The sequence below is a fragment of the Aricia agestis genome, chromosome 3 (genome assembly GCF_905147365.1).
Source record: "Aricia agestis chromosome 3, ilAriAges1.1, whole genome shotgun sequence".
NCBI lineage: Eukaryota > Metazoa > Arthropoda > Insecta > Lepidoptera > Lycaenidae > Aricia > Aricia agestis.
Window position 1 is genome coordinate 23,705,362 of NC_056408.1, and position 11,883 is coordinate 23,717,244.

Sequence of the window (11,883 nt, forward strand, 5' to 3'; positions counted from 1 at the left end):
CGTACGAGGACTACACAGCAGACAGTCCAACCCAAACCTCGAGATACAGTCCACTGCTCCTCCTGTGGCAACCACGACCCCACCGACGTCGTGTCGTCGACATACGGAATACGCCGAAGTGACCTTCTAATGCCGACCGACCGGCGTAGCGAATGGTATATTAATATTACTAGCTATTTGACCGAGCTTTGCTCGGTATTCGATAAAGCACGAATAAAATGACATTTTCTAAAAATGATTCCTAGCTAGATCGATTTATCGCCCCCGGAACCCCCTCCCTATATACTAAATTTCATGAAAATCGTTGGAGCCGACTCCGAGATTCCAATTATATATATACAAAAATTGCTCGTTTAAAGATATAAGATTATAACACTTAGACGTAATTTACAATTTCGCCTATCGTTTTTGAGATTTTAAGCTAAAATATTTTTTACTGATCGAGATTAGTTATTTACACATAAATATAAAAAATATTTACAGCAGTTGTAGTTTCACAGTACATAATTAATTCTGGTTATTTCATGTTTACGTCTCTGCAAATCTTTTCAAGAAGCTGGGCCGACGTATGTAGGAAAATTATATCTGAAATAAAAAAAACATAATATTATATTTAGCAATTTTTTTTTCATGTTAATGTCATAACTGATAAGTGATAACTGTTATAGGCGCGTACTACCTGGCGCTAGCGCAGCCATTATTTAATTCCATTTCTAGAAAACCAGACCCAAAAAAAAATTCCACACTAGATCAGTGTTGCGCAAACTTTTTGTTCAAGGTACAGCTAGAAAAATTAAAAATTTTAGAGGTACACACAAATTAATCAGCGTGTACGCCCGTGTACGTGTGGGGGGTACTCTGTTTCCAATTCTCATTCCTTTCGTCGATCGTCCTGAGATGTTGCCTTTTTATTGGTTCTTATAAACTAAGAATATGCAGGTAGAACGTAATTTTTTGAGGCACACAAACCACTAGCCCTATGGTACATTAATGTGCCTCGGGCCGGGGTACACCTTTTGCGGAACACTGCACTAGATAATTATTATTAAGATAATATTTGGTTAGTCAAAAACTCGAAAGTGACCACGTTTCGCGTTTCATGATGACATGAAAGACGGATAGTACCTGGTATTGTATATTATGTCCCCGCATGTAATGTCGCGATGTATCGTGTAGGTCAGTGCTCGTGGCGGGCGGGGCGTGGGGCGCATGCGGGGCGCGGGGGGGCGTGGTCTACAGCTGAACGCGCACGACGGGCGGCTGGCGCTCGTCGGGCAGCGCGTGGACGCGGCGGGCGTGTGCACGCACCTTCATTATTATTTAAAAAATATAAGATATATTTTTTTATATGTTTTTTATTATTATTTAGGTAAAATGTGTAAGATTATAGTTTTCTGTAAAGTTTAGCGGTCGTAATGTTTAAGTGATTCGAACCAAAGCACAGTGTACGGAGGAGACGAAAAATCGGAAATTTTCTATTTTTTTCAATTTTGAATGGACATTAGTATAATGAATACGAGAGTAGAACACCCGTGTGTCAATTCGCAATAGTTTTGATGTTACGAGCTACCAAAATTAAATACGGCCCGGAAGGGAAAAATCCATATTTCTCCAAAACTTTTACATAATAAATAAAATTTTGTATTCCACCTTAAAGCCTATTAAGTAGGGTATATTTCAAGCTTTTTTCCTGATCCGCTGTGTCGATATTTTACCTACAATAAAATAATTTTCATTTTTAGGTTTTTTTTTTCAATCCAAACCCAAAAAAAATGCGCAATCGGAAATATCAATAAATTAAAGGTATACAAGCATTCTATTACACACAAGAAAAATCACCCGTGAGATCCGTTTACTAACAGTTCTAAATTAATTTATTCAATTTACAAACTTAATTGTCAAAAGGGTCATCAAACGAGGCTACGTTGTATTATTTGTAATCTTTTCGTTTTCGCGTGACCATCCTTACCTTGATTTTTTTAAATAAATACTAGAAATAATATTAATTGTTTGAAGTATTACGAACTGACATCCGATTTTTTTACCGACTTCTAAAAAAAGAGGAGGTTATATGTTTTTTCTAAGACTTTTTATAATTTCAAATTATACTCAATAAAAGCGTATATAACATTCATACTATACATGTTAATGTATTATGTAACTATTTCTATTGCATTATTGACAGCCATCCATTGAAAGACGTATGGTGGCAGCCCTAGCTTGGGATTTCACGATCAAATATCTCCAATAGTAAACGGATCACACGGGTGATTTTTTTTTGTGTGTATAGAATGCTTGTATACCTTTAATTTGTCGATATTTCCGATTGCGCAATTCATTAGGTTTTGGATAAAAAAAATAAAAACCCAAAAATGAAAATTATTTTATTGTAGGTAAAATATCGAATCAGCGGATCAGGAAAATATCTTGAAATATACCTTATTTAATAGACTTTCAGATGGAATACAAAATTTTATTTATTACTACGTAAACATTTTGGAGAAATATGGATTTTTCGCTTCCGGGCCGCAAAAAATCGCTAAATTTTGGTAGCTCGTAGCATCAAAACTATTGCGAATTGACACACGGTTGTTCTACTCTCGCATTCATTATACTAATGCCTATTCAAAAATGAAGAAAATAGAAAATTTCCGCCGTACACAACACAAACTTCTTGCAACCGGTCACCGTCTTCTCAACCGGTGGGTAGTACCACATTGACCTTGACAATGAAACCTGTATAAAATCCAACCTTGTTGGGTTTGTCGAAGCGGTGTCCGCAGGCGCCGCACAGGTAGCCGTAGCGGCGGCCGGTGTGCGCGTTATGCTTGTGGATCTGCAGGAACTTGCGCGACTTCAGCCGCTTCGGGCACATGTCGCACTGGAAACGGGGGATCATGTTATAATCGCTGCGCTCAGTAGAGGCGTTAGGGGAGTTTTCGTCAGTACAAATTGAAAAATATAAAATCATATTTTCAAATCGACTTTATTTATCAATCATAAGCTTTTATTTGATGATAAGGGTGAAATACGGTTTCCTAGGCCAAGTTTTACTAGAAATATGCATTTGTTCAATGGAATTTAATATAGGTCAAGTAGTCTTTTGAATATTTGACGAAAAACAGATTCGGTGCAAAATGTGTTTGTTTAAAAGTACGAATAATAAAACATGTAGTTAAATAGTTTTGATAGTTTTAAATAGTTTTTATTATTCGTAGCCCGTAGGTTAAAAACATCAAACACATAATATGAAAGAGAATCATCATTGTTGATAAACTACTTTACTTATTTACTTTACAGATACTACTTCAGAGATACATTTTTAGGTGACAGTTCGGGTAAACGGAAGTCAATAAAATTCAGGTTCACTCACTTACACCACGATTCACGACGACCGAGGCGCGCTAATGCTGCATGCGAGCAAACGGGTCACCTGATGGAAAGCAACTTCCGTCGCCCATGGACACTCGCAGCATCAGAAGAGCTGCAGGTGCGTTGCCGGCCTTTTAAGAGGGAATAGGGTAATAGGGGAGGGTAAGGATGGGATGGGAAGGAAATAGGGTAGGGGATTGGGCCTCCGGTAAACTCACTCACTCGGCGAAACACAGCGTTCCGAGTTCCTTTTTTCTATGTTTTTATTTCTTGGGGGTTTGTCTGTGAGTGCAGTACCTGGAAGTTGTTGTCGGGGTTGTGTATGGCGATGTGCTGCACGAGGTTGGAGCGGCGGTGGAAGGTGGCGCCGCAGTGGTCGCACACGTACGGCCGCTCGCCGGTGTGACGCCGCTCGTGGATCTGCAACACACGAGAATACAATGGACTTGCCCTATCCAGATTCCAGATGGATACACGGCCAGAAGCCAGACATGAGTATGCAACAAAATAATTTTTAGTTTGTGACACTATATTAAAGTTTTGATAATTGATATCATATAGTTATCCTCAAAATAGAAAACGTGCTCAAAGGGTGGCACCAAACTTATAAAATCAAATCAGAGTTGTATCTGTTACCTCTTATGTAACAAATAGACACACTCTCATTATTAATTTTAGCAGTATGTTAAAGAGCAACATATTATAAAATAAATACACCATGACACATAATATTCCCGATGGAATGACTATCAACTTACAGTGAGTGCTTCTTTAGTTGCTGAGCTGTACTCGCAGTAGGTGCACTTGTGTATTTTGCCCAGATCATGTTTTGCCCGTTTGTGCTCCTGCAGTTGATAGTGGTTTCTGCATCGTTTTCCGCAGGCCTGTAAGCAAAATGTTTTGTAAATCTAACGCTAGCTTGAAACATAAAAAAGTGTAGCTTAACTTTTAATGTATAGAATACTAGCTGTTGCCCGCGACTTCGTCCGCGTAGACTGCAGTTTATAGCGCACGGTGTCAACAAAATTGGTGTCAAAAACTTTTTAAAACCCTGATACCCCTTAAATCAAAATACCCAAAACAGCCGTGTAGTGTGCACATAATATTTTTTTTTAATTAAACTTTTTTATACCAAATTTTACTTAATTTGAACAATTTTACGCATTTTCACCCCCTTACAAACCGTTTTTCCAGTAAAAAAAGGAGCCTATGTCCTTTCTCATGCTTTAGACTATCTGTTTACAAAATTTCATTACAATCGGTTCAGTAGTTTTGGCGCTGTTGTTTCTGATAATTATCTAAGTTGGTAGGTGAGTTATTAATTAATATCGTGTATAACAATCGAAATAATCGAAAATGTAGTTCAACAAGGTACCACCTCTTATAGAAATATATATGAGCGATAGCGCGATCTAGACGACTCTTGGCGCCATCTGTTATGAGTTTTGGAACAAACTTAATTTGAACAAATTTACGCATTTTCACCCCCTTACAACCCCTTTTTTCAGTAAAAAAGTAGCATGTCCTTTCTCAGGCTTTAGACTATCTGTGTACAAAATTTCATTATAATCGGTTCAGAAGTTTTGGCGTGAAAGCGAGACAGACAGACAGACAGACAAAGGTACTTTCGCATTTACAATATTAGTATAGATTACTATTTTTGTGTAATTTTAATTTTTATTAAATGTTTCATGTAATAATATATTAAACGTCAAGTACATTTAGTAAAAATTAAAATTGCATAAAAATTCTTATACATCTATCCGTATTAAACATTGTACGGTATGTCGGATAGGTATGAGCACAGATTACTATAATACTGGGTATGAGCATGTTTAAACAATGTTATTAATATTACGAATGAATAATAATAATAATAATATTTATGGACATTTCACACGACGTCAGTCTGACTCCGTGCTAAGTGCCTACAGGACAGTCACAACAGCTTACAGGTGCCAGACAACGGAAATATATGTATATTTTAATATTTTTATAATCTATACTAATATTATAAAGAGGTAAACTTTGTTTGTTTGTTTGTTTAATTGTAATGAATAGGCTCAAAAAGTACTGGACCGATTTTAAAAATTCTTTCACCATTCGAAAGCTACATTATTTACGAGTAACATAGGCTACTTTTTATTTTGGAAAATATAGGGTCCCGTAAGATATTTCAGTTTTTCCGAAACAACCAGAAAATTTACTTAGTTTGCGTACGCTGCCTAAACTATAAAAGATAGAACCATGCAATGTTCTAAGTAAATGTAGATCTTATAAATATCTACAAAAATGTCCGCGACACACTATACCTATCTATGTCAACTGAGGCACAACAACCATTTTTATATTAAAAAATCTTGATTTCTTTTGGACTACATTTAAACGCATTTATTTTACTCATGCTAATAACCCTTATCAAAATAAATAATTTCATCACTAAGTACAGTTTATGTAGACAATATTTGGTTATTGAATGATTAAAATTGGACGTTTGGTTTAGAAGTTATGGCGAAATTAAAATATTGCGATTTACGCCCGTTTCGAAGTGGGCGATACCAAGGCGGGGGTGCGCTCGCGGGAGCGGAGTTTAAATCTATGAGTATTGAACTATTGACTATTGAGTAGTAATAATATATCTATCAGTAGTATCGACGGAGAGCTGACGACCAACTCAGTCATGTAGCTTCAGCTGTATTAAAACTCCATTAACTACCTACTTCCCTAAACAACCATGTCTGATAATCTACGTGCTGGCAGGTCGTGGGCGGTGGGTGTGGGAGTAGTAGGGTTGGGTAAAAATTGGGAAAAATGTAGTTTCAGCGACTTAATAGTGTTTGCGATGATAAATTAATGTAAATTTATAATTTTTTCACATGGATAATAAATAATAATGAATAATCGGCCAAGTTCGAGACGGACTCACGCACGTAGGGTTCCGTACTGGTATAGACCGAAAGTAGACAAAAAATTGTGCTTTTTGTATGGGAGCTCCCCTTAAATATAAACTTTATTTTAATTTTGTTATTAATTATTAAGATACAAATATAATTAAGGATTGTGTAAAAAAATTAAGTAAGTACAGTCTGTCAAGAAAGTGAAGAAATTAAAAAGTGGCAACATCGTAGTGTCATCCCTTTTTTCTTAGATTAATTTGAAAGGGATGACACGACGATGTTGCCACTTTTTACTATACCTATTACCTAGCTGTTACCAATATTGATTACGAGCAAAAAAGGCCAAAAAAGCCAAAAAATTCACGTTTATTATATGGGGCCCCCCTTTGATATTAATTTTATTTTATTTTTAGTATTGGTCTTATAGCGGCAACAGACATACATAATCTGTGATCAGAAGTCTATCTATAGCGGTCCTAGAGAAACAGCGGACAGACGGGCAGACGGACAGACGAAAAAAATCAAAATTGCTGAACACGTGGGAGAGCCATGCTTCGGCACGAATGGGCCGGCTCGACCGGATAAATACCACGTTCTCACAGAAAACCGGCGTGAAACAGCGCTTGCGCTATGTTTCGCCGAGTGAGTGAGTTTACCGGAGGCCCAATCCCCTACCCTATTCCCTTTCCTACCCTCCCCTATTCCCTTCCCTTCCCTACCCTCCCCTACCCTCCCCTATTACCCTATTCCCTCTTAAAAGGTCGGCAACGCACATGCAGCTCTTCTGATGCTGCGAGTGTCCATGGGCGACGGAAGTTGCTTTCCATCAAGTGACCCGTTTGCTCGTTTGCCCCCTTGGTTCATAAAAAAAAAAAAAAAAACATTTTTTTCATTAATTTTTCATTAACCCACCCCACCACTCCCACACCCATTGCCCACGGCCTGCCAGCACACAGATTATCAGAAATGGTTGTTCAGGGAAGTAGCTAACGGAGTTTTAATAAAGCTGAACCAAAATTTTTTTTTCCCCCACCGCACTACGCCCACACCCACCGCCCACGGGCCACGGCCAGCCAGCACGCAGATTATCAGAAAGGGTTGTTCAGGGAAGTAGCTAACGGAGTTTTAACACAGCTGAAGCCACACGACCGATTTGGTCGCCAGCTCTTAGTCTAGTAGTGGTAGTAGATCTATGAGTAAACAAACACAGTTTACCTCTTTATAATATTAGTATAGATTAAAAACTACTAAACCGATTTTAATAATTTATTCAGTGAGTGACATAGGCTATATATTTTTACCCGTGCGAAGCCGGGGCGGGTCGCTAGTATTATACATAAAATATATTTAAGATTTTTGAAATATTATTATGATAATACAGATCCAAGACCCAGGAACATTGAAAACTTTTTGTTCCGTCGGCGGGACTCGAACCCAGGACCCCCGGGATGAGCGCTGACCACGCGCTTAACCCATGCTTGACCAACTGAGCTACGGAGCCATCGGCATTAAAAACGACATCTGCTGTCACATATAAGAACTACAATGCGAATTAATTTTCATCGATATTTTCATGGAAATAATACAATTTCCCTCATCAAAATGTAGCCTATGTCCTTTCTCAGGCTCTAGAATAGATGTGTACAAAATTTCATTGCAATCGGTTCAGTAGTTTTGGAATGAAAGGAAGACAGACAGACAGACAGACAGAGATACTTTCGCATTTATAATATTAGTATGGATAGTATGGATTTATTACAATACTACGACACAATTATTACTGACTGTCAATAATTATATCACAGAAACCTATACAACATAATATATTATGTCGTAGCTACTGTGTACACTGTCCATCATAAACTCTATGCAACATATACATAGAATTAAAGGACCATTATCAAACAAATAAGGGAGTTCCAGGATCTCAATCAATGCTCACCTCACACACGCAGTAGTTGGTGTGGTAGCGCATGTGGGCCTTGTATGTTGCCTTCATCTTAAAATCTTTATTGCACTTGTTGCATTGGTACTGTGACACCTTGCCTTTCTCTGGCTTCCTCCGAACCTGAAATTATTTTTCTTTATTGTATTTTACCAATAACAGGTATTCTTTGAGACAAAAGATGTCCATTAAAATGCTACTTGTATTACCTTGCATTGTATAAAGGAGGTGTCCATTCATTATGTGAGCTGTTCTAGGGGGGAGGGGGGGCAAGCTAAATCTTTCCAAATCTCACTTAGTGGGAGTAGGTAGGGAACCAGCTAAATCTGGGAAAAACCTTACAAAATCTCACCAAGGGGAGAAAGGGAATCAAAAAATGCCTCACACAATTAATGGATGCCATAGTCCTGCATGATTTACTTAGTAGCTAATTAATATTGTATATTGTATTACATAACATAATATTGTACCTCTGGCTCGTTTTGTGCCATTTCTTCCTCGTCCCTGCGATCATAGAACTCGCCTTCAAGGGCATCGTGGTAATCATCATAGGAAGGTTCCAGTTCAATTTCTACTTTTTCTGTTTTAGGCTTTTTTACTTTATCAAAAAAAAATTCTTTTCTTCTATGTCCATTAACTAATAACTTCTCTGATTTTCTGCTAGTTTTTCTAAATTTAATGGCCTGTTCTAGGGCCTGTGAGCACTGATTACAGATCTTTTGTGGCAACCCATCATCTGGTTTTACCTGTAACAAGTATTGTTTTCTATAAAACAGAGTAAGTATAATAAAATATACTTACTATAATAAAAGGATCAATAATGATCGTGTGAATGTTGGTCCCACTGTAATGCTAAACTATAACTGATTCAATATAGTAAACAAGATACACAAAGATCTATAATAACAGCCCGGTTTTTCACACATGATGAAGTTTGTGAATAGTAATAGAAGAATGCACCAATTAAACATTTAGACCTAGTATCCCAGGTTAGTTACAAAAAGTATGGACAATATAATATGAAATACAATAGCCATAATTCGAAATAAACAATACTTGCGTCTAGGCCGCATATTGTGTAAAACTCGTTGGATCGTTTCAGCTCAAGTCCTTTACCGGAGAATATGTTCTGTAAGTTTGTAGTCCCGAGACAAGTCCTGCAGCGCTGAACTGTGCGGTCCAATTTACAATTATTATCCTCGTAGAGTTTGTTTCGAATTGCTTTCCCACTTTTATATGAACGACGCTTCAATGAAATTCCGTTCATCATAAAGAAAAGCGGCAACATTTTATAAGCATGCTCTCCTCTCCACTAAAAAACTTATTCCAAAGGCTAGTAATACCTCACGTACAACTCGGGCGAATTAACATGACACCTGGTTCAATTGACGTTTCTCTTAAGTACTGAGTGCAAAAAAAGTTTTTTTATTTTAAGTTATTTCAAAAAAAAAATTACGTTACCGGAACTAGTTATTTTTATAGGGCTACACTAACCACAGTATTAACCAAGTACGAGTTGGACTCGCCCAAGGGTTCCCCAGCAGGAATACGAGGTTTATGGATGCGTCCGATAATTTGTATCTAGCTTCATATTAATATATTCCGTGAGTAGCTAATTCATACCACAGACGCACGGCAATGTTCAAACGTTAATACGAATAACAAAAACTTAACAAATTTAACGTTCAAACGTAACAACTAACAAATAACACAACAAAACTCAACAAAAATCCAAAAACAATAACCATTAACTACTAACAAATAACTCCGAAACGCAAACTCAATAACACACGTGTAACGGTAACAGATATAATATGCTAACGCTACTGGACGCGTACGACGAGAGCGGGGTGCTGCGCGGGGAAGCGAGGGAGGGGTAAAATTTAAACCAGGTGTCAAGTTAACTCGCCCGAGTTGTACTATCTTGCATTTTAAATTTAATACGTTGAAGATGATTGAGCCAAATTTTAAATTTAAAATTAATCACATTTGCGGCATTTGTTTAGCATAGTTTAACCATGTTTAACTTAATCCAAATTTCGTTCCTATTATTCCTTCCGCTAGTTCCTTACCTTTTACTCGTCTGTGGCACAACATACGCAAAATTGTGTCAAGAAAAAAAAAACCTAAATACTTACGAGTTACGGAGTATTTCCCTGTACAGTTCGACAAGGCTTTAAATGAATATTATGTCAATTATGTCAATGGGCGCTGCTGGTAAAGGAGAACTGTCAAAAATTACGTTTTTACATATGATATCTAAGCGTTAGTTCCTTTTCTCGCCACGTTCATAAACAGCCTTGTCGAACTGTACTTCTCTTGTGTGGTAACTGCTATCGTGGGTGATAGTTATTATTGGTGGTGGCTTTATACTAACAACTATCTGGTGGTGGCATTATACTATAGTCGGGGCAATTTAATAGGCCACATTTGACAGTTCAACAAAATTGAGCCTGGTAGCCTTGTAACGACGCCATAAAAAAATAAATATTTTGTCATTGTTATTACTGCACAATTTATTCACTTTTTCTAATAACGATTACATATTTATTATAAACATAACCAATACGAGTTCTTTTACTATTTATTTTCACTGATAAACAATTTTTAACATAAAAAACAAATTATGATTTAAAGAACTGAACGTCGGTACAATGTTACGTCAGCTGACCTTTTTTCTTTTTAAACTCTAGGGATGTTACTCTAAAAATCGAAAGCAAATAAGTAGAATCAGATGCATTGATTAGTTGTAACGATATATCCCCATAAATTCATAACCACGTTGTGAAAAGTAACACATATTCATGTGAAATCAATAATGATAATACAAAATTTTACAGTTTTGATATTTCAAGTGAATAAATGCAATTTTTCTAGTAAATTATGTACTTGTCTTATTTTGCTCCTTGAATTTACAAAAGAAAAAGTAATAATAGGACAGGAATTCGTTTTTGGTTTTATAAATAACATATAAAATTCAAATATTTTATTTCAAGTCCGTATCGATTTATTCGTTTTGGTCGATGTTTTTAAGCAGCTTACCTCACTATGGAGATTATTCTGACAGATGTCAAATGTGGCCTATTAAATTGCCCCGACTGTAACAACTGGTGTGGTGGTATGGTGATAAAGCGAAAATATGAAAGAGCGTATAGAGCGCGGGAGCAAGATCCAAAACTATCGTCGTGGATCTCCAAAGCAAAAGATGATCCAGACTCCTTTGTTATGACCGAGTAGGTCGGACCTATAGTCAATCAAGAAAGTGAAGAAATTAAAAACTGGCAACATCGTAGTGTCACTGTCATCCTTTTTTTCTGAGATTGATTTGAAAAGGATGACACGCATTTTATTTAAACAACCTTTCGAATGTTTATATAAAATGCGAAAAAAAAATTCCGCAACCTTTGATTTCCTGTGTTGTTTTTTCATCACCCCTTAATCCTTGGTTTTTAATCAACTTGCAAGGGGGAGTTATTAGTTTCAGGCATGTACACAAGTATGTATTTAATAAACATATTTGAGTATAATTAATACAATCTATGATGCTTGCGAGTAATAATATAATATTATAGGAAATTATTTAACATTTAAATAAATTAAATTATATTTAAACTTAGAAACAGTAGTGACAATTTAGTTTAAGAAAATGAAGATAATTGTTTGGTTAAA

The 11,883-nt window shown here is 36.6% G+C and overlaps 1 protein-coding gene across 1 annotated transcript; it reads right to left on the bottom strand.

Annotated features, from left to right (window-relative positions):
* Window positions 1–330: 330 nt before the first annotated feature.
* LOC121725445 (zinc finger protein 334-like) lies at window positions 331–9,560 on the bottom strand. The gene is made up of 8 exons (XM_042112436.1): window positions 9,275–9,560; window positions 8,685–8,960; window positions 8,212–8,337; window positions 4,131–4,256; window positions 3,670–3,792; window positions 2,753–2,881; window positions 1,126–1,308; window positions 331–585 (listed from the first exon to the last, which is right to left on the bottom strand). The coding sequence occupies exons 1-7, from the start codon at window positions 9,500–9,502 to the stop codon at window positions 1,234–1,236; spliced, it is 1,083 nt and encodes a 360-aa protein (XP_041968370.1). The 5' UTR covers window positions 9,503–9,560; the 3' UTR covers window positions 331–585; window positions 1,126–1,233.
* Between the last annotated feature and the right edge of the window lie 2,323 nt (window positions 9,561–11,883).